General features: G+C 39.8%; 1 protein-coding gene across 1 annotated transcript in view; it reads right to left on the reverse strand.

Annotated features, from left to right (window-relative positions):
- DCHS2 (dachsous cadherin-related 2) overlaps positions 1 to 25046 on the reverse strand; it is a 499472-nt gene that overhangs the window by 160999 nt on the left and 313427 nt on the right. Inside the window, exon 10 of the mRNA XM_078677916.1 lies at positions 2294 to 2428. Within this exon, the coding sequence (XP_078534042.1) occupies positions 2294 to 2428 (135 nt within the window). The remainder of the gene's footprint in view (positions 1 to 2293; positions 2429 to 25046) is intronic.

A 25046-nucleotide genomic window follows, 5' to 3' on the forward strand; every position in this document is an offset into this window, starting at 1 on the left:
CTGTTCACTTTCTTGCCTATCTGCTTAATTCCCCTCCCACCTGCCACACTTGTCCATTGTGACACCCTCACCTGTCCACTTCCGCTTTATTATTTTTTATTTATGTTTCAAATAATTTGCCGTTGCAGAATGTAGATAGTATTCATAATATTTAATTAAAATGCACTACAAAAAAGTAAATTATAAAATAAGTAGAATTTCTTTTGTTTGTTTAAAGAGATATCTATGTTCACTTAGGTACCTATAACTACAAATAGAAGATAAAATCAACTACCTGCCTGGTGCAGGTGTGAGTCCCTGGTTAGGCACGTGTCTAAAATGAAGGTCAGTTTTTTTAAAATTCAATAATTCTGCATGCACACAAAGTCATGTATGAAAACCTGCCACCTCCTGTTGGGAAGTGTCATCAGTTTTAATTTATGGCATATGACCTGTGATCACTGCGCTATGGCGGGATAAAATGTAATGGGTATATGCTAATAAATTTATATTGTGAAAAATATGGTTAATGGTGATTTTAACTATCTGGCACACACTATGTATGAATGTAAATTAATCTTATTAATGTTTGCCGATGTTCACATACCCAATAGTATGTGAAAGCCTGCAGCTTTGCGAAATGTACGTTCTTTGTACCGTTTTTCGATTATCTTATGTATCTTATTACAAGGGATTCTGCAATCCCTATGTAAAAACAAATCTCTAATTTCTTTATAATTGGCGATTTGAGACACACCCAGTCACCTATTATATAGAAATTACATAGTTGCTCAACTTTAATAACTTATTACAGTTGAGTTCTGACGTCACAATGCTTTCGGCCTTGCTCTCCTATATGGTCATGGAATACCTCAGTGACTTGCAATATCTTAAATGTACGGCAGGATGTACTATATCCCATATATAAATTTTGAAACAATAACATCAGAGATGACTTTTTCAATTGTAGGAGATGCAATGTTGGCCTCTCTATGTTGGCCCGCTGAGCACACTGCCTATGAACTCTCAATACCGACTCTGTGAAGACTGCATTTGCTATTGTTGACATAAAGAGAGGTTGATGGGACTTAGGGGCCGATTAGGATTGCGGTTTTTCCGCATCCTCCGGGACGGCGGAAGTGTACTCCGCCCGGAGGATGCGGAAAAACCACTGTGGAGCCTTCAAAGACCCCCCCGCCAGATTAGGATGGCTGGGGGGTCAGGAAGACCGTCAGCAGCTTTTCCGCCGCGGTCGCCTTCCGACCGTGGCGGAAAAGCTCTAACATGGCTGGCGGTGTCTATCAGACACAACCAGGCATATTAGGATGGTGGTAAAAACATGCTTTTCCGCGGCGGCTTTTCCACCATGGAAAAGCATACGGACTTTCACTTCAGGGGCCCGTTGCGGGCCCCCTGGGTGAAGGGGGGTGGATATGCACATTGGGGTACCTATGGTACCCCCTGCATTTGCGTGTACACAGCAGCAGGCACTGCGCAGTGCCTGCCGCTTTGTGCATGCAAATGCGATGCATGCATTTTTAAGCTTGCGGCGGGTGCAGCTTGAAGCTGCACCCGCCGCAATGTTAAAGATAGAGGATGTGACCGCCACCCTGGCGGTCACATCCTAATCTGCTCGGAGGGAACGTCGCAGCCCCTGCGGACGTTCCCTCCTCCTCAGGGTCGCGGACGGACTCAAGTCCGTCCGCGAACCTAATCGGCCCCTATATGTTTACTTTTCTATCAGACTGACAGAAAACCAAATTTAGGTTCTTGTTAGCCTTAAAAAAAAATATTGGGTATTTATCTACTGTTATCTGCTAATATTCGTCTTTGCTAAAATGTTAATTATATTTTTGAACTGAGTTACTGAGTTAGTGTCAAATTAGAACTTTAAAAAAATATATAATCGTGGTTGTCTTTAACTTAACAGAACAAAGCTGGTCTTTCCAACTATTTAAATTTAGTATCTCTGACATGTCTAAGGTAGTCCCTATATTCGTCAATCCTTGTCTGTTTTCCCACCACTGGCTATCTTCAGGATAACTATAAGACAGGAGAAGATGTAAATGAATGCACTGCAACATCCTTCCTTATGGTTTAGCCTTTATATCGAGGTGACCTAAACAGTTATTAGTTTGCTTACTACACTAAATTGTAGAAGGTTGTCGAGAATAAATTTCGTAATGTGGTTTTGGTTCTTTCTCCAAGCATCACACAGAGCCCTATATTTCCTCCAACTAATTAAAATACGTAATGAATGGCAAGCAGCAGTTAAACATTGCCCATACTCCATTTCAAGTGTGTTCAATCTCACCTTTAATCCTGAATAGCCCTTGTGTCTCTCTGTCCAGCGTGGAGCTTGTTTTTATTTCACCAGTTTCTGAGTTGATGTTAAATAGGTTATATCCTATACCTGGTAAGATCTCAAATGAAAGCAGAGAATTGACCCCTGAAAATAAATGGTAAAACATATATGAGAAATCCATTAGCCGTGTTTAAATCTGTAAACTTCTGTTTAGGACAGAATTCCCAAATCACTGTGATATTGGCTGTCAGTTCTGGAGACGGAACATGGAATGTTATAGTTATGTGTTTCTCATGTGTTCTCTTTTCATACAACAAATAAAGCACATTTTCTTTTGATACCCAAATATACATTATTTTGAGCTAGCAAAGCAAAAGGCCAGAATCGGCCCTGCAACTTTTCAAACGTGCAATCTGTGTACCAACACTGTAACACAAACGACTTAAGATCTTTTTAAATCTGAATAAAAAAACAATGTTAAAATACATACTAAAACATTAAGATCAGAATATCAGAAAAGCAGAAATCAGGAAAAGTGCATACTGAGCTACAACACAATCTTTTCTATGTGAGTGACATACTTTATTGTGTACTTTATACTGACAGAAAACATTTGGCATGCAAGTAAAAAAACCTGTCCACATTGATTTACAAAACGGGGGAATTATAACTAGAAATTGAGGCAGAAAAGTAAAGATAGCAAAAAGCATTTTCTGGTAGTTTAGAGATGATTACTTAACTAAGACATTAAACAAATATCAGAAAAATAATCCAACTCATAGCTTCTTTCACACCACCCTTGTAAAGTTCTAAGGTCAAATTTGGAATAGGCAAGAATATCTTTGTTTTTATTCATGTTCAGCACTTGCCTAGATGCCCCAAAAATCATGTGTTTACTTCTAGGTGCTTCCTATAGAACAACATTTGCTCTACTCTGGGACTCACCTGGCACCCCTGAGAGTATGGAAGGCTGGCTAAAAGAAGCTGATATCACAAAATAGGAACAGTTATTAGATTAGTAGAATTACATTCTAGGAGCTGCCTAAGAGACATAACAAAAAGCACCCTTTTCTGTTTCAAATTCTACCAATTGACATGGTGATTTTCAGCTCAATAATGTATTTTGGTTGAGCCTTGTTAGATGGATTTTGGCCTACAAAACATCTTGCCAAGAAAAAAGAAAGCCTTGGCATAATATTGGGGATGTGCTGCAGCTGACAGCTCTGGTTTCTCGGCTTGGCGTAGGGGTAGACTGCCGACGTGTGTTCGATTACTGACAGGACACCCAATACGGAGGTGTCATTTGCTGAGAATACTGTAGAAGCCAGTGCCATCTCCTAGTTAGGTTTCCACTAGATGTGGCGGTAAAACGTGCTCGCACATAAGAATGGTGGTAGGTAGGAACCCTTCCACCTGACCACTATGTGCATATAGTTTTTTTAGGTCCTGATGAAATGCACAGTATCATTTTGAACACACTGTGTGAAACATGTCGACCACAAATTTAGAGCAGAGCATTGGACCATTGAGCCAGCGAGCAGCCTCTCCTTTGTATTTTAATAAGGTGGATTACCACTCCATTAACTTCTCCTGTGGACTATCCAAACTTTTTTACTGGAACTGACAGAGTAATCAGAAAACTATTGCAAGAAGTGTGGCATGCCACACGCAGGCGATGTACATATGTTTGTAAATTGTCCAAACTTGCGTAATTGTTGGAGAGTTGCGAAGACGATCATAATTGACATTTTCAACCATATGATAGAGATGAGCCCACTTCTTATTATTCTTGGGATCCCACAAACTGAAAGAGGCAAAAAGCATCTGATAACTAACCAAAATAAGTTATTATTTTATTTGATGCTTTTGGCAAAACATGATGCCTGTAAAAATTATAACTGGTGAATTTCTGTAGCTTTTATACTTTAAAACCTTACATTGTTACTAAAGATTTCACCTAACTATAAAGTTACTTTAACCTTTTGATATGTCAGTGAATTTCTAGTTTTTCTTTAAAGTAAAATAATATTTAGTTATAATACATAAACCCAACCCCCCTCCTGTGCACGGCCTTTGGACAGGCCCTGCTTCCAACCCCCAGCAGGCAGCCAGCCAAAGGCTGTGTGCACAGGGGGGTTGTCCATAGGACCTAGCCTGTGGCCAACTCCCCCACAGGCAGTTGTCCACAGACACCCTTCCCCACTCAGCATACTGCCTTGTGCAGTGCACAGCAGAGAGCTGGCCACAGACAGGCAACAACAGTGTGTGGGCCATTGGGCCTGACCTGGTGTGGAACCCCCTCCACTAGACTTATTAGGTTCAGGGGGCCCCATCCCCTGAATTGCAGAAGAAAGAGGAGTGAGGCCATGTATAACCCCCTCCTCAAGTCTTATTAGCCCATTGGGACCCCCATTCCCTGGCAAAGCCAATAGAAAAAAGAGAGGGCCCACTCGGCTCACCCCACTGAGACCTCTTAGGCCCCAATGACTCCATCTGGGGCAACATGTCATTATAAAGGAGAGGGGGCTGCATGGCTCCTTCCCTGAGCCTTATTAGGCCCTGGTGTATCCGTCTCCTGGGGCCGTTTAAAAATAAAAGTTGAGGGGGTTTGCGAGCCGTTCCTGAGCCTTCATAGGCCCCATGGGCCCCACCCCTGGGTCCATACCTTATTTTAAAGGTGAGAGGCCTGTAATGGCCCCAGGGACCCCCGGTGCTGCCTTAAATTTAGGTGGGTGTCCCAGTGCCTCCCTGCATCGTGCAGTAGCTAGACTTGCTCCAGCCCAGAGGGAGCAGCTGCTTTGTGCACGCTTCCTCCAGACGGGAGTAATATGTGTTCTGTTTCTCTGCAAGCATCAGTGTGAGCATGGAAACAGAACACAAGTATCCTTCCAGCCAGCGGGTGCATATGTAAGTCTCCTGTGGCTAAGAGCAGACTAAGGGCCTGATTTCGATCTTGGTGGACGGGTTACTCAGTCAAAACAGTGATGGATATCCTGTCCATCAAAATATAAATCCCAGTAATCTGTCCGCCAAGATTTAAATCAGGCCCTTGGTGTTTGCTACCATTTTGCAGGAGGTGTAAAAATACTCCCATCAGACACGAGGAAATGAATGATTACCTGACTGCGCCACGTACACAGCATCTTATACTGATTCTAGTGAATCAAGGGTATAACACAGGTCCCTGCTGTGCTTGTAGTGCAGAGGGCCCCCAACCCTCCAGAGGGCCACCAACCCTTCAGAGGGCTACCAACCCTTCAAGGGGGCCCTATTCAGCCCAAAGCCTATGAATATCTGGGAGATATGGGAGACTTGGTGGGGCACTCATCACGTTCTGTAGAGGGGCTCATCATTTTGTGTTATGCCACTGCTGTGAATGCTTGTCACTGATTTATAGCCTGCACTTTTATTTACAGAGCATCTTCATCAAATAGTTTGCATACAGTCTCAAAAAGTTGAACAGGTTTAATTTATGAAATATAAATATATTGAACTGGATCATTGAAACATTTTTGGCTGATGCTGTTTCCTATCCTGGGTGCACTTTGTTTTAACACCTTTTACCACTGCATTTTGAAAATAATATTCTAATGTTAGACAGGAGAGTTTCCACATATTTCTTCTGTGGCATTTGTGGTGGTGATGTTTTTAGTAGTTTTTTGTGTTTTAGTATTCGAATATTTCAATGTAATGTTGTTGAGTGAGCCTGTGGTTGTTCTGTTGCTCTCTGTTACCAGTGTGTAAGGGGGTCAAATACCACTGTTGCAGCTCTTCCGTATTTTAAGACACCAGTCATCCTAAAACTGTGGCATAAACCCTGGGCCTAGTACACAAATACACTTTGTGGTATATATGTAAATGTGAAAGTAGTATTACTGACATTATAAAAAATCCTATTCACAAACATAAGGCTGGAGACCTCAGCTTCCACCTAGCTTAGTGGCATATGTAAGAAGCCCATTTCCCGTTCGCATATGGGCCGATTCTCAGAATCGGCCTGTTTGCAAAAGGGAAAAAGCCTTTTGGGATGTATATAATAGGGAATTGCAAAATTTGCTATTCCCTATTTTGTGAATGCATTTAATGAATCGCAAATTGCGATTCCTTAAATGGGATGTAGAGAGCACTCAAGTTGTGCAATTACTCCTTAAGAAATTGCAAATTACCACCAACTTTAAGTTGGTGGTAATTTGCGATTTCTTTGAAAAATGCACTTTTTGGCATATTTCACCAATCAGCCAAGGAATCGCAAAATATTTGCAAATTTTTTATTACATCCTGTTTTGCAATTCTCAAATAGCGATTCTCTAAAAATCGCTATTTTAGAATCGCAATAACGGTATTTGATACATATGCCCTTTATACTTTCTGTGAATTGATCTTTGCCACGTGTGCCGACATCACTACAAGTGTAGGTATATGCTTTGATAGCAAATGTGGGAAGGATGACGAAGAGTGGCTGGAAAATGGGAAACAGTACCACTAAATTATTGAGGTTTAGAGAAGAAGGAACATTTTAGGGCAGCCATACAGATACAAAAACACACTCACAAATGAGTAAGACAATTGCTTCAAAATTTACACAGGCTCAAATGTACTCCAGCCTATCCTTGGAGGAAGTCACGCACCACACATGGTCACTCAAATATACTGCAATACACTCCCTCCCAAAGAAATTAGGCAAGAATGGGGAAGTAATAAAAAATGGAATACTGTTTACTTAACATTTTTCAAGGTTGTAATTAAATTGAGAATATAATTATTATTGTTTCATGATATTATAACAAGGTTTACAACATATGCAACACACCTTTAATGCAATGGGAAGCAGAGTGATGCATCTGGACTCCATCACCCATCTACAGGTGAAATTCATTTCAACACCACCAATCAGATGAAGGCTGACCACAGAGAAATAAACTCCCAAACCCAACTATTTTTTTGCCTTTACTATGCTGGTGAAAGTCAATGTTGAAACGTATCCCCTCATTCTGAGTGACAATAATTTGCGGAAGAAGGATGGTGTTTACAGGCCAAGGATCAACATCTTTGGCATGTCTAGGAAAGCAGTCATTGGCAGATATCAGTTCTCACCATAGTTTATCCTTCATGTGGATGCAGACTCACCTACAGGCTACAGCCTGCTCACGGGCTATCCTTGCCCATCTAAAAATACTGGCTGCTCTTAATTGCACGGTTGCTAGGTCTTTCCAGATGGTTACTACAATGTAGGCATCTCACAGGCAAGACAGTCTTAATGCTTGTATCAGGTACTGAGATGCATCAAGAGAAGAGTGCACCCGGTTCTCGCCATTGCACTGGAGAAAAGGCAAAGCATAGCAAGGGAATTCTATGCCTTACCCACTTCCCTCGTGTCTTAGGTGCTATAGATGTCACCCATGTTGCCCTTATGACACCTCAACATGTGGAACATCTAGTGCGCAGCCGACACTGATGGGATTCCATCAATGTGCAAGCTGTCTGCAATGCCAGGGACTGCTTCACTGACGTGTACACTGGTCTACTGGAAGTACACATGACAACTACATCTTCCATCAGCCATGTCTTGCACATTGTTTGGTTGCTGAGAATTTTGGTGGCATGTGGCTCTTAGGTAAGTTATAATATCTTACACTGATGCTGCATGTGCATGAGGGGGATGGCAGCTCAAACATATTCATAAATTATTCACTACAACACAATAGACATGCATGACTTTTGCCGACTTTGCATGTATTTATACATGACAGTACATTTAGAATAGAAGCACTTTTATGGAAAAAATGCTTTGTTGCTAGTGATTCCGGGTATACCCTCTGACCCCATCTCCTCTCCTTTCAGGCTGTTAACAACACGACCTCAACAGAGGTACAATAGGGATCATACACAAGCTATACTGATCTCTTGACCATATGAGGGACAATAATAAGCAGTGTGTTAAAAACAATTCTATCTTTAAAAAAATTGCAAAAAAGTTTCATGTATAAATATATATAAAAAATACAGATAAAATATATAAACATTTTATCAGTACATTTTCATATATTATAATGTAAGTAATATGAAGAATTACATGTTTGCGACCCATTAGCATTTACCATTTGTTGTAAAAATTGTATAAATACAAATAAAAATGTATGTACAGTACAGCTATATCATCTGTGTAATTACAATTTTTGCGAGTAAAAAAAGTTTTGTCTTATAAAATAGAAAGAAAATCCAAAATGTATGTTAGTATTATTAAAAAATAATGCAAATTATTAAATGCATATATACTAAGAGAGATGTATATAAAATTAACATAAAAGTAAAATGTAAAAAATAACACCTTATAAAATCTACATTAAAGAACAAACAAACGATTTATGCTATAAAGGAGTATAACTTTTTGATGTACAAAATAATAACAAATGCTAACAACTTACTGATAGCACATATACTATTACCAAAAAAATAAAGTTAGACAGATTGGCGAAAGTATCATAATTTGGGGAAAGCCTAATTCACTACTCCCACTTCAAACTTAATGACATTGGGGAAAGTGTTGAACGTCAAGGAATTTAGAATTACCATTCGCAATCCAAACTTAACCACATTGAATAAAGGGCTGGAGTTTGAGGGATTCAGATTTCCTATTCCCACTCCAAACATAACCACATTGGAGAAAGCGTTGGAATTTGGGATAGTTCAGATTTATTATGTCAACATCAATTTCAAGCACATAGGGAAAAGTGTTATTATTCCCACCGGAAACTTAACCACATTATGTAAAGTGTTGGAATTTGAGGGGATCAGATTTATTATTCCCACTTCAAACTTTGTTGTCTAAGTAACAACTCTGGCAAAACTCTACAAGGTGTGCTTTCCCAGCCACAGGTGATACAGGTGAACTTGGTTCAATGCACCAGCGATGAATGTGAAAAACAAGTTATTCTCATCCAGCAAAGACACTATTCAGTTTATAATTGTCATAGACGCATTGTTTTTTGGGTTAGTAACAATCCCATAAAGAGATCAGGGGCACTGTGGAAACAGCAACAAACCTTATTTTGTTATTCACAGTATCACACACTGTACTAAGAAGAACAAACGCTTTTCAGTTAAAAGTATTTATTACTAAAAAAACAATCTGCTTCTCAGTACATCTAAAAGGACTACAAAGAATTTGTATAAACACAGCAATAAGACACGTATGAATAACGAGAATGAAATGTACATGTCTAGCATTGTTAAAATGTCATCTAGAACCCAACACCCTAAGCTTATTTGTTTATCAGTAGAGGTGGGAAGACAGTGTTCCCCGTGAAGGGCAAACACCCACTGCGGTAGCAGTCAGTCGATCTTACTCCAGGAATTGGCTTTATTAGCTTCAGGCGAGATGCAGCACCTGCAAAGTGTGAAGTATGCTGGCAGCAGGTCAGACATTGGAATTTCTGACATATGTTTAGGAATGTCTGATATAGATTATGTGCATCAAGGTATGCATCCCAGACTTTTCCATATGAAAATATAAGGGAAAAGAAGTCAATTCAGACTACGTTATTTTGGTTATATGTCTGTATGTGCTTTAATTTAACTAAGACATGGTAAGGAGTAGGCATTTGACCCACCCAGACAAATGTTGCATTAGATGTTGTATCTATGTAAATAATTGAAGAACTTGGTGCTATCACAGTTCCTAAAAAGATACGGTCTGGCGACATCTGTGTCTAAAGGCAGAGATGAAAATGATTCTGCATAAATCAGGGAATATGTCTACTTTCATTGTCTAAGTTAAGGAAGATGGTGGCCTCCAAGGAATAGGATGGAGTGATACCTTAGAGACTTTACATCAACTTAACCAGATTGGAAAAAATGTTGGTCTTTAAGGGGTTCAGCTTTATTTTTCCCACACCAAACTTAACCAGAAAATGGAAAGTTTTGAACTCGAGAAGCTCAGATTTACTATGTCCACTCCAAAGTTATCTATATTGGGGAGAGTGTTGAACATATTGGAGGAGGATCAAATTTGCAATTACCATTTCAAGTGAAAGACATTAGGGCTAATGCTGTACTTTAAAATTTCAAAATTAACTAATACGACAATTACAGTAAAAAAAAAATATTACAAACATCCATTTTATTTAGCCTTACAAAATAAACCACACAACATAAACAAGTAAATTCAGATAACCAGCAATCATTTAAACAAATAAGAAATATTTTTTATAACTTTCAAATAATTAACTATAATTAATACAAAATAAAAGTAATAAAACATATAATTTTATAGTTTCGAAAATGGTATGTTTTATTATTTTTATTTTAAAATTCCCAATGTTACAAAATACACAATTACAAAAACACCTTCATTTAAAACCAATAAATACCTGAAATTATTTACATTTAATTTAGTTAATAACAAATAAAAATGCATATTAAGAAACCAAAATCTATTTTATCAAATTATAAAAACATGCCTAAAATGTTTCAAAATATAATACTATTAAAATAAAATGCTGAAAAAATTAAAATGCTCAACATATAACAATTTGATTTTACATAGTTAAAATAAATATATATAATTTCATTAAACATAACACCATTTTAAACATTACTCCCACCATATTCCCTTATAAACCCAGCAATCTGCAACAAGAATCTGCAAAGGTTTTAAAAACAACAAATATTTTAAAACAAAAAAAGACACTTTTTCACAACAATAGAAAACTTTTTATAAATGATAATCTTGCCCGAGATATTCTGACCCACAATATTTTGGTGGAACACATCACTCATGGTGTCAAGGAAATAACAGGTGCTAATAACAAACTCCAAGAGAAGTTACCTGAATATCATTGTGCTTTATGTAGCCTCATGACCTTCTTGATATCCTTGACTGCAGGCATAACATCTCGTCTGCCTCTGCAACCTGCCCTACCTCCTATACTGTCTGTTTTACTTACTTCCCCTAGCACCCCTGTGTATAGTTTCTCACAGGGTGGTCTGGGCCTTCCAAGGCCAGCCATATGATGTTTGCCTTAAAGAACCTTGTGGTAGTAAAGAGTGAGCCTGAGGTTGGCTGGGAATCTTTTATCCCAAGCCTGGAACATGAAACTTATAACCCCTCTGGGTAATTCTTCTTTTGGATGTTTGACTGTATATATTCATTTAAGATATCAAAAATATTAAAGAAACAAAATGTTTTTCTTTCTACTATTTCTTCATATGTTTTATTAAATATTTGCAGCTTTATAAATAGTACATGCAAATTTTATTTTCATGGTGTGTTTGAATGAGTGCATTGCTAACAGAATTGGGAATATGAAAAATCAAGATATTTTATATATTGTGGGAGAGGTGTGGCGCCGCGGCCAGGGCGACTGACGCTGGAATCTGGGGATCAGGGTTCGATCCCCGGCTCCGGCGGCAGGTTAGCCCAGCACCATGCGACTCTGGGCAATAGCTTGCTTAATCTTCCCGACGGCCCCCAGCGCCTAGGGACCCTAACGGGTGATTGTGCGCTATACAAATGTGGATTATTATTATCCATGGGTAAAGTCTACGGTTCTGCATACACAGTACTAATTGTGTGTCTTCTTATGATGGTGCTTGTGTTGGTGATGCTTGTGTTTATGATTCTTGTGTTTGGTTGAGTAGGTAGTGGTTAGGTTAGTAGTGGTTGAGTTGGTGATGGTGGTTGTTCTGTTGCTCTCTGTTACCAGTGTGTAAGGGGGTCAAATAGCACTGTTGCAGCTCTTCCATATTTTAAGACACCAGTCATCCTAAAACTGTGGCATAAACCCTGGGCCTAGTACACAAATACACTTTGTGGTATATATGTAAATGTGAAAGTAGTATTACTGACATTATAAAAAATCCTATTCACAAACATAAGGCTGGAGACCTCAGCTTCCACCTAGCTTAGTGGCATATGTAAGAAGCCCATTTCCCGTTCGCATATGGGCCGATTCTCAGAATCGGCCTGTTTGCGAAAGGGAAAAAGCCTTTTGGGATGTATATAATAGGGAATTGCAAAATGTGCTATTCCCTATTTTGTGAATGCATTTAATGAATCGCAAATTGCGATTCCTTAAATGGGATGTAGAGAGCACTCAAGTTGTGCAATTACTCCTTAAGAAATTGCAAATTACCACCAACTTTAAGTTGGTGGTAATTTGCGATTTCTTTGAAAAATTCACTTTTGGGCATATTTCACCAATCAGCCAAGGAATCGCAAAATATTTGCAAATTTTTTATTACATCCTGTTTTGCAATTCTCAAATAGCGATTCTCTAAAAATCGCTATTTTAGAATCGCAATAACGGTATTTGATACATATGCCCCTTATACTTTCTGTGAATTGATCTTTGCCACGTGTGCCGACATCACTACAAGTGTAGGTATATGCTTTGATAGCAAATGTGGGAAGGATGACGAAGAGTGGCTGGAAAATGGGAAACAGTACCACTAAATTATTGAGGTTTAGAGAAGAAGGAACATTTTAGGGCAGCCATACAGATACAAAAACACACTCACAAATGAGTAAGACAATTGCTTCAAAATTTACACAGGCTCAAATGTACTCCAGCCTATCCTTGGAGGAAGTCACGCACCACACATGGTCACTCAAATATACTGCAATACACTCCCTCCCAAAGAAATTAGGCAAGAATGGGGAAGTAATAAAAAATGGAATACTGTTTACTTAACATTTTTCAAGGTTGTAATTAAATTTAGAATATATATATTATTGCTTCATGATATTATAACAAGGTTTACAACATATGCAACACACCTTTAATGCAATGGGAAGCAGAGTGATGACTCTGGTCTCCATCACCCATCTACAGGTGAAATTCATTTCAACACCACCAATCAGATGAAGGCTGACCACAGAGAAATAAACTCCCAAACCCAACTATTTTTTTGCCTTTACTATGCTGGTGAAAGTCAATGTTGAAACGTATCCCCTCATTCTGAGTGACAATAATTTGTGGAAGAAGGATGGTGTTTACAGGCCAAGGATCAACATCTTTGGCATGTTTAGGAAAGCAGTCATTGGCAGATATCAGTTCTCACCATAGTTTATCCGTCATGTGGTTGCAGACTCACCTACAGGCTACAGCCTGCTCACGGGCTATCCTTGCCCATCTAAAAATACTGGCTGCTCTTAATTTCACGGTTGCTAGGTCTTTCCAGATGGTTACTACAATGTAGGCATCTCACAGGCAAGACAGTCTTAATGCTTGTATCAGGTACTGAGATGCATCAAGAGAAGAGTGCACCCGGTTCTCGCCATTGCACTGGAGAAAAGGCAAAGCATAGCAAGGGAATTCTATGCCTTACCCACTTCCCTCGTGTCTTAGGTGCTATAGATGTCACCCATGTTGCCCTTATGACACCTCAACATGTGGAACATCTAGTGCGCAGCCGACACTGATGGGATTCCATCAATGTGCAAGCTGTCTGCAATGCCAGGGACTGCTTCACTGACGTGTACACTGGTCTACTGGAAGTACACATGACAACTACATCTTCCATCAGCCATGTCTTGCACATTGTTTGGTTGCTGAGAATTTTGGTGGCATGTGGCTCTTAGGTAAGTTATAATATCTTACACTGATGCTGCATGTGCATGAGGGGGATGGCAGCTCAAACATATTCATAAATTATTCACTACAACACAATAGACATGCATGACTTTTGCCGACTTTGCATGTATTTATACATGACAGTACATTTAGAATAGAAGCACTTTTATGGAAAAAATGCTTTGTTGCTAGTGATTCCGGGTATACCCTCTGACCCCATCTCCTCTCCTTTCAGGCTGTTAACAACACGACCTCAACAGAGGTACAATAGGGATCATACACAAGCTATACTGATCTCTTGACCATATGAGGGACAATAATAAGCAGTGTGTTAAAAACAATTCTATCTTTAAAAAAATTGCAAAAAAGTTTCATGTATAAATATATATAAAAAATACAGATAAAATATATAAACATTTTATCAGTACATTTTCATATATTATAATGTAAGTAATATGAAGAATTACATGTTTGTGACCCATTAGCATTTACCATTTGTTGTAAAAATTGTATAAATACAAATAAAAATGTATGTACAGTACAGCTATATCATCTGTGTAATTACAATTTTTGGAAGTAAAAAGAAGTTTTGTCTTATAAAATAGAAAGAAAATCCAAAATGTATGTTAGTATTATTAAAAAATAATGCACATTATTAAATGCATATATACTAAGAGAGATGTATATAAAATTAACATAAAAGTAAAATGTAAAAAATAACACCTTATAAAATCTACATTAAAGAACAAACAAACGATTTATGCTATAAAGGAGTATAACTTTTTGATGTACAAAATAATAACAAATGCTAACAACTTACTGATAGCACATATACTATTACCAAAAAAATAAAGTTAGACAGATTGGCGAAAGTATCATAATTTGGGGAAAGCCTAATTCACTACTCCCACTTCAAACTTAATGACATTGGGGAAAGTGTTGAACGTCAAGGAATTTAGAATTACCATTCGCAATCCAAACTTAACCACATTGAATAAAGGGCTGGAGTTTGAGGGATTCAGATTTCCTATTCCCACTCCAAACATAACCACATTGGAGAAAGCGTTGGAATTTGGGATAGTTCAGATTTATTATGTCAACATCAATTTCAAGCACATAGGGAAAAGTGTTATTATTCCCACCGGAAACTTAACCACATTATGTAAAGTGTTGGAATTTGAGGGGATCAGATTTATTATTCCCACTTCAAAATTTGTTGTCTAAGTAACAACTCTGGCAAAACTCTACAAGGTGTGCTTTCCCAGCCACAGGTGATACAGGTGAACTTGGTTCAATGCACCAGCGATGAATGTGAAAAACAAGTTATTCTCATCCAGCAAAGACACTATTCAGTTTATAATTGTCATAGACGCATTGTTTTTTTGGGTTAGTAACAATCCCATAAAGAGATCAGGGGCACTGTGGAAACAGCAACAAACCTTATTTTGTTATTCACAGTATCACACACTGTACTAAGAAGAACAAACGCTTTTCAGTTAAAAGTATTTATTACTAAAAAAACAATCTGCTTCTCAGTACATCTAAAAGAACTACAAAGAATTTGTATAAAAACAGCAATAAGACACGTATGAATAACGAGAATGAAATGTACATGTCTAGCATTGTTAAAATGTCATCTAGAACCCAACACCCTAAGCTTATTTGTTTATCAGTAGAGGTGGGAAGACAGTGTTCCCCGTGAAGTGCAAACACCCACTGCGGTAGCAGTCAGTCGATCTTACTCCAGGAATTGGCTTTATTAGCTTCAGGCGAGATGCAGCACCTGCAAAGTGTGAAGTGTGCTGGCAGCAGGTCAGACATTGGAATTTCTGACATATGTTTAGGAATGTCTGATATAGATTATGTGCATCAAGGTATGCATCCCAGACTTTTCCATATGAAAATATAAGGGAAAAGAAGTCAATTCAGACTACGTTATTTTGGGTATATGTCTTTATGTGCTTTAATTTAACTAAGACATGGTAAGGAGTAGGCATTTGACCCACCCAGACAAATGTTGCATTAGATGTTGTATCTATGTAAATAATTGAAGAACTTGGTGCTATCACAGTTCCTAAAAAGATACGGTCTGGCGACATCTGTGTCTAAAGGCAGAGATGAAAATGATTCTGCATAAATCAGGGAATATGTCTACTTCCATTGTCTAAGTTAAGGAAGATGGTGGCCTCCAAGGAATAGGATGGAGTGATACCTTAGAGACTTTACATCAACTTAACCAGATTGGAAAAAATGTTGGTCTTTAAGGGATTCAGCTTTATTTTTCCCACACCAAACTTAACCAGAAAATAGAAAGTTTTGAACTCGAGAAGCTCAGATTTACTATGTCCACTCCAAAGTTAACTATATTGGGGAGAGTGTTGAACATATTGGAGGAGGATCAAATTTGCAATTACCATTTCAAGTGAAACACATGAGGGCTAATGCTGTACTTTAAAATTTCAAAATTAACTAATACGACAATTACAGTAAAAAAAAAATATTACAAACATCCATTTTATTTAGCCTTACAAAATAAACCACACAACATAAACAAGTAAATTCAGATAACCAGCAATCATTTAAACAAATAAGAAATATTTTTTATAACTTTCAAATAATTAACTATAATTAATACAAAATAAAAGTAATAAAACATATAATTTTATAGTTTCGAAAATGGTATGTTTTATTATTTTTATTTTAAAATTCCCAATGTTACAAAATACACAATTACAAAAACACCTTCATTTAAAACCAATAAATACCTGAAATTATTTACATTTAATTTAGTTAATAACAAATAAAAATGCATATTAAGAAACCAAAATCTATTTTATCAAATTATAAAAACATGCCTAAAATGTTTCAAAATATAATACTATTAAAATAAAATGCTGAAAAAATTAAAATGCTCAACATATACCAATTTGATTTTACATAGTTAAAATAAATATATATAATTTCATTAAACATAACACCATTTTAAACATTACTCCCACCATATTCCCTTATAAACCCAGCAATCTGCAACAAGAATCTGCAAAGGTTTTAAAAACAACAAATATTTTAAAACAAAAAAAGACACTTTTTCACAACAATAGAAAACTTTTTATAAATGATAATCTTGCCCGAGATATTCTGACCCACAATATTTTGGTGGAACACATCCCTCATGATGTCAAGGAAATAACAGGTGCTAATAACAAACTCCAAGAGAAGTTACCTGAATATCATTGTGCTTTATGTAGCCTCATGACCTTCTTGATATCCTTGACTGCAGGCATAACATCTCGTCTGCCTCTGCAACCTGCCCTACCTCCTATACTGTCTGTTTTACTTACTTCCCCTAGCACCCCTGTGTATAGTTTCTCACAGGGTGGTCTGGGTCTTTTAAGGCCAGCCATATGATGTTTGCCTTAAAGAACCTTGTGGTAGTAAAGAGTGAGCCTGAGGTTGGCTGGGAATCTTTTATCCCAAGCCTGGAACATGAAACTTATAACCCCTCTGGGTAATTCTTCTTTTGGATGTTTGACTGTATATATTCATTTAAGATATCAAAAATATTAAAGAAACAAAATGTTTTTCTTTCTACTATTTCTTCATATGTTTTATTAAATATTGGCAGCTTTATAAATAGTACATGCAAATTTTATTTTCATGGTGTGTTTGAATGAGTGCATTGCTAACAGAATTGGGAATATGAAAAATCAAGATATTTTATATATTGTGGGAGAGGTGTGGCGCCGCGGCCAGGGCGACTGACGCTGGAATCTGGGGATCAGGGTTCGATCCCCGGCTCCGGCGGCAGGTTAGCCCAGCACCATGCGACTCTGGGCAATAGCTTGCTTAATCTTCCCGACGGCCCCCAGCGCCTAGAGACCCTAACGGGTGATTGTGCGCTATACAAATGTGGATTATTATTATCCATGGGTAAAGTCTACGGTTCTGCATACACAGTACTAATTGTGTGTCTTCTTATGATGGTGCTTGTGTTGGTGATGCTTGTGTTTATGATTCTTGTGTTTGGTTGAGTAGGTAGTGGTTAGGTTAGTAGTGGTTGAGTTGGTGATGGTGGTTGTTCTGTTGCTCTCTGTTACCAGTGTGTAAGGGGGTCAAATAGCACTGTTGCAGCTCTTCCATATTTTAAGACACCAGTCATCCTAAAACTGTGGCATAAACCCTGGGCCTAGTACACAAATACACTTTGTGGTATATATGTAAATGTGAAAGTAGTATTACTGACATTATAAAAAATCCTATTCACAAACATAAGGCTGGAGACCTCAGCTTCCACCTAGCTTAGTGGCATATGTAAGAAGCCCATTTCCCGTTCGCATATGGGCCGATTCTCAGAATCGGCCTGTTTGCGAAAGGGAAAAAGCCTTTTGGGATGTATATAATAGGGAATTGCAAAATTTGCTATTCCCTATTTTGTGAATGCATTTAATGAATCGCAAATTGCGATTCCTTAAATGGGATGTAGAGAGCACTCAAGTTGTGCAATTACTCCTTAAGAAATTGCAAATTACCACCAACTTTAAGTTGGTGGTAATTTGCGATTTCTTTGAAAAAAGCACTTTTTGGCATATTTCACCAATCAGCCAAGGAATCGCAAAATATTTGCAAATTTTTTATTACATCCTGTTTTGCAATTCTCAAATAGCGATTCTCTAAAAATCGCTATTTTAGAATCGCAATAACGGTATTTGATACATATGCCCCTTATACTTTCTGTGAATTGATCTTTGCCACGTGTGCCGACATCACTACAAGTGTAGGTATATGCTTTGATAGCAAATGTGGGAAGGATGACGAAGAGTGGCTGGAAAATGGCAAACAGTACCACTAAATTATTGAGGTTTAGAGAAGAAGGAACATTTTAGGGCAGCCATACAGATACAAAAACACACTCACAAATGAGTAAGACAATTGCTTCAAAATTTACACAGGCTCAAATGTACTCCAGCCTATCCTTGGAGGAAGTCACGCACCACACATGGTCACTCAAATATACTGCAATACACTCCCTCCCAAAGAAATTAGGCAAGAATGGGGAAGTAATAAAAAATGGAATACTGTTTACTTAACATTTTTCAAGGTTGTAATTAAATTTAGAATATATATATTATTGTTTCATGATATTATAACAAGGTTTACAACATATGCAACACACCTTTAATGCAATGGGAAGCAGAGTGATGACTCTGGACTCCATCACCCATCTACAGGTGAAATTCATTTCAACACCACCAATCAGATGAAGGCTGACCACAGAGAAATAAACTCCCAAACCCAACTATTTTTTTGCCTTTACTATGCTGGTGAAAGTCAATGTTGAAACGTATCCCCTCATTCTGAGTGACAATAATAAAATGCTGAAAAAATTAAAATGCTCAACATATACCAATTTGATTTTACATAGTTAAAATAAATATATATAATTTCATTAAACATAACACCATTTTAAACATTACTCCCACCATATTCCCTTATAAACCCAGCAATCTGCAACAAGAATCTGCAAAGGTTTTAAAAACAACAAATATTTTAAAACAAAAAAAGACACTTTTTCACAACAATAGAAAACTTTTTATAAATGATAATCTTGCCCGAGATATTCTGACCCACAATATTTTGGTGGAACACATCCCTCATGATGTCAAGGAAATAACAGGTGCTAATAACAAACTCCAAGAGAAGTTACCTGAATATCATTGTGCTTTATGTAGCCTCATGACCTTCTTGATATCCTTGACTGCAGGCATAACATCTCGTCTGCCTCTGCAACCTGCCCTACCTCCTATACTGTCTGTTTTACTTACTTCCCCTAGCACCCCTGTGTATAGTTGCTCACAGGGTGGTCTGGGCCTTCCAAGGCCAGCCATATGATGTTTGCCTTAAAGAACCTTGTGGTAGTAAAGAGTGAGCCTGAGGTTGGCTGGGAATCTTTTATCCCAAGCCTGGAACATGAAACTTATAACCCCTCTGGGTAATTCTTCTTTTGGATGTTTGACTGTATATATTCATTTAAGATATCAAAAATATTAAAGAAACAAAATGTTTTTCTTTCTACTATTTCTTCATATGTTTTATTAAATATTTGCAGCTTTATAAATAGTACATGCAAATTTTATTTTCATGGTGTGTTTGAATGAGTGCATTGCTAACAGAATTGGGAATATGAAAAATCAAGATATTTTATATATTGTGGGAGAGGTGTGGCGCCGCGGCCAGGGCGACTGACGCTGGAATCTGGGGATCAGGGTTCGATCCCCGGCTCCGGCGGCAGGTTAGCCCAGCACCATGCGACTCTGGGCAATAGCTTGCTTAATCTTCCCGACGGCCCCCAGCGCCTAGAGACCCTAACGGGTGATTGTGCGCTATACAAATGTGGATTATTATTATCCATGGGTAAAGTCTACGGTTCTGCATACACAGTACTAATTGTGTGTCTTCTTATGATGGTGCTTGTGTTGGTGATGCTTGTTTTTATGATTCTTGTGTTTGGTTGAGTAGGTAGTGGTTAGGTTAGTAGTGGTTGAGTTGGTGATGGTGGAAGTGGTGGTGTTGGAGGTGATATGTTTGTGAGTGTTGCAAGAGGATTCACATCATTGTTTGAGGATTTTTTGGGTCCCATAGGTTTTGGTGTATCAGTACAATTTTGTGCATGCGTCCTGCCTGAGGATTGACATTGGCATTTGATTGGTATGGCCTCTATTATCTTCATAACAAAGGCATATTGATTTGCACTCTTTCACTTAAATTACGAAGATGTCCATGGTGCATCTTTGCCAGATCTTGGTAACATATGCAAAAAGAACAATTGATAGACAGAATGCTGAACAATGTCATATATTCACCCCAGTACAGAGATCTGGGCCTAAAGCCATCGTTTTTTGCTCCCCATGCCATTACGGTTTAGACCCAACCATATGCAAATCAGTATTGACCCAGTGACCCATGGGAACAGTCTAGCCCGAACTACCAGGCCAGGTCCTTCCTGGACTGGAAACAAGTTTCCAAGGACTGGTTTCGGGGTATCACCCCTCATCAGCCCGGCTAGCTTGACACCAGTTGCATGGAGAGCATGGGACTCACATGTGGGCATCCCCGCCCCAACCGGGGAGACACATGCAAAAAGAACAAAAGATCTTGGTAACACAGCACAACATTATCCAAGTCACTGATCTGCTTGTCATTTAATTGAGGAAAACCTTTAAGATGGCCTGCAATCTCACATTGAATTGCCCCCATTGCATCTATATTCCCCTGCATAGTGTACCTTGGGCCTCATTTATTAAAAGTGACGCATTGCTGCGTGAAAACAGCGATGCGTCACTTTTCACTGCGCCCTCCTTGCGAGACCAATGATGCGTCATATTTACAGTATGACGCATCATGGCGCAAGGAGTTACAGATATGTCAGTATTTCTGACGTATCTGTATGGCGCAAAAGTGACGCATTGCTGGAGTGTGTCACAAAAGTAACGCAACTCCAGCAATGTGTCCTTTCACATGGGGCAAGCCCCATGTGAAAGGGCCTGCGTCAGTCTTACGCCTTCTGTAAGGCAGGCGGATGAAAATGAAGCATTTGTATCCTAGAAGTGGCGCAGTGAAATCTTATAGATTTCACTGCTTCACTTCTATGACCCTGCCTTGCATCAGAACGCCCCCCTTGCATACATTATACCTGGTGTAGGTATAATGTAGCCCAGGGGTTTACAAAGTGACGCATCTACCTAGATGCGTCACTTTCTAAATATGGTGCAACGAGGCAAAGTGACGCACCGGCGGCGTACAAGTGACGCACGGCCTCATAAATGGGGCCCCTTGTTTGAAAAATGTATCCTCCAGAGGACATGGATTTCGCCATTGCAACCCCCTTTCCCATCATGCATGGTTATCTGACATGGCCAGCAGGCTTTCCGTCGTAGATAGGTTTGCCATCTGGGAGGTTTGGAGGATACTAATGAAGGAAGGGGGAGTGTTGTTCTTCACCATTGGTATGCTAAACTGGTGCCTGTGGACTAGCAATCCTCGGAAGAAATATTGGAGGAAGACTCCCGGGCAGCCGTAAGTAGGTCTTGACAGAGGTTTTCTTTGTGGTGGCAACAATGTCCTTTTCCTCATCCCATGCTTCATCCTCAGCCATCTACTGCACATCATCGTTCTCTTCTTGTGGAGTGTTGGCCACCGAGATAGCTGCTGAGAGGAAGACTGGAGTTTTTCCCTGTATTATCCTCCATCTTTCGCTAATCGGTAGTAAAGCATCATTCTCAAAGGATGATGAAAAAAGTTGAAATACATCAAATAATATTTTGTCTCAATGATTTAACAGACAGCTTTAGGTGGAGAGATACATTCAAAATTAAGTTAATTGTATGAGAACTGGAAAAAACACGATAGTAGGAGATGATCATTAAGTGGAAATATTACATATATGCAAGGGCAATTCACCAGCTTCAGCCACAGGTGCTTCCTATATGGATGATACTGTATACATCAGCTGCTGAACTAGTTTCCTTGAAGTTGGGGTTGGTAAAGTATCCCCTGGTCCATCAACTGGAGATATCATTAAAGTGAAATGTTAAGTAAAGTTTTACGAACTAAAGCGGTATTTGAGAAAAATGGTGACAATGTAGAGGGAAATAAATGAGGCATTCTAAAATTACATTTGGAATACAACTATATTTCAATTAACATACATAAAATGTACAAAAAGGAAAAATTATGAGATATAGAACTAAAGATCAAGTGATCACAGACTTACCTGATTTACGGATGATATAAGGCCTAATTTCTGCTGCTTGGATGTCCCCTGATGTCAAGTGGGATGTTTTCAAAATGTTGACACCAGGGGCTATTGTCAGACTGTAGCTGCCAAGTGAGAGAGAGACACATATAAAGGAATAAAAACATCCAGTGCCCTACCTGATGATGGTATGGTTATGGGGTGGATAAAAAGCATTACACACAGAGGGACATATTCTCAAGGAGTTATTGCTGAGTTAGCAGCACTTTATTGCAGCCAAATTCACAATAAATCTATCACCCCATTCACAAGCTGGTGCTAACAGCCCATACCACCAGTTTACCTGCGAGCCCAGCCGCAAAAAACATCGCCACAGAAGACCCCCGCAACTATCGCTAATGAGATGCAGAGTAGGCGTTCCCGTGCAAAAAACTGTGACAACACCACGTCACAACATTCTCAACGACCAGCCAGATCGGCAATGAGAACCTAAAACAGGTGATAAGGCGCGTTAGCAGCAGGAAATTAACACCTGCTCTGACCTGGTATAAAGTCTGACGGCAGCCTGCACCAAAAAAGGGAGCCAAGACCAGAGCCACACATGAAGGGCACCAGATGCCATGGAGCCACTGACCATGCAGGTGGGAGCCCCAACAGGGCCACAACACCCACCGCCACCCCCAGGACACTCCCGTACTAACATCGAGGCAGCCAAAGACAGCGACCCTCAAAAAATGCACCAACCTCACAGACCCAACACCAGAGAATGTCATTGCCCACTGCAGGCTCAAAAGCATAACCCTTCTCCGCATCCTGACCACAAATGTCCACAGGCTGACGGTACCAACACAGCTGACAACCCACATCCCACCTCAGACAAAGCTGCAGGCCAATCCAAGTCCCTCACAACGGTCATGGATGACACCATCAGCTTGGTACCACACTATCTATACTTCCCCCACACTGTGCAGGAACATCCGGAGACCAAGCAATGCGTCTACGCCACAGCTGGCAACCTGCACGTGTTATGGGCCAATTGACTGCACACATGTACAACTTGTGCCCCCTGGCAACACTGCATACAATAAGCTCAACAGAAAGCACACATATCTCATCAATGTTCAGGCAATAGCGGCCCACATGGGAATCTCCACCAACGTCGTCGCCAACCACCCAGGCAGTGTGCATGATCCCTAGACCTTCTGACAGTCCATCATCCACCTGCGCTACCAGGATGGCACCCACGGAAATGCACTGCTCGTTGGCAAATACCAAATGAACACACCACACAACTCAACTCCACACTCATGCAACTCACAACACTGGAAATGCACACGTCACAAGCTCACATACAACATGCCAAGCAACATGCACACCCACCAGACACGACAGCACAACTTACTGTGGGAACCGGGGCCAGCAATGTACATCAGCCATCAACGGCATGGCACCTCAGCCACACAATAGCAGAATGTGGGAAGAGGTGGGGACCAGGCATGTGCGAAGGAGGCAATTGACCGATTAATAAGAATGTATACAATGCCAAGGGTGGCGGGTTGTGAGGGCCAGACTGCAGTATGGGGACCACACACATATCCATGTCGGAACACTTCGCTGGTGTTTGGAGTGTAGTGGACAGTGGACGTAACCATCTCACCCCAGCCAGTGGGGAAGAACGCGGAAATGTAGCTTGTTACGTCTCCCCGTAAGCGTGAGCAGAGTGGCCTGCCCGGCGTACGCCAGGCGAGCGTTGGGGTGTGAATAAAAGGCACGTAACTCTGGACGTGGTCCTCTTCCGGAATGCCTAACTTCTCTGCCAGGGCGGGCCTCTCATCCCACCACGAGGCTGATGCCATCGCCGTGAGTGGTGTGGCCTGTGATCCTGTGCGTTAGGTTGCACCCCGAGACGCTGGTCCCCGAACCAGTCCTGCCCGCCCCTGCGTACTCAGGCCTCAATGCCCACCTGCCGACACCGGTGTGTGTCGAAGAGGGCCCACCACGTGCAGGTGCTATCTCCAAGCCCGAGGACTGCAACCTTGGCAGCCTCCTCAGACCATCACGGCCTTCGCAACACAGGCCTCAGTACTCGTTTCTTGTCGACGTACACTACCGGCAGACACAGCGGACAAGTAAGTCACACATTTGGAACTGAGTCTTGATTACACCATGGCAGAGAACATTAATTAGGGCTGAGTTTATGTCACTTTACTCCCTTCAATGTGGTGACACCAAGTCTGTGCATAGCATCACAACCACACGTGCATGTGGGCCCATGCGGACTACTGCCTTCTGCCTACGCTGCGCTCGAGTAGGTCACACAATTGGAACTGAGCATCGATTTTTCAAAGGCAGAGTACATATCATTGAATGCAAGGAGATGCTTAAGAGAAAGACTCATTGAAGTCGGGAAGAAAAAAGGATCTTCGTTACGGAGGTG

Source organism: Lissotriton helveticus, chromosome 2_1 (assembly GCF_964261635.1).
Source record: "Lissotriton helveticus chromosome 2_1, aLisHel1.1, whole genome shotgun sequence".
In the NCBI taxonomy this organism is placed as follows: Eukaryota; Metazoa; Chordata; class Amphibia; order Caudata; family Salamandridae; genus Lissotriton; species Lissotriton helveticus.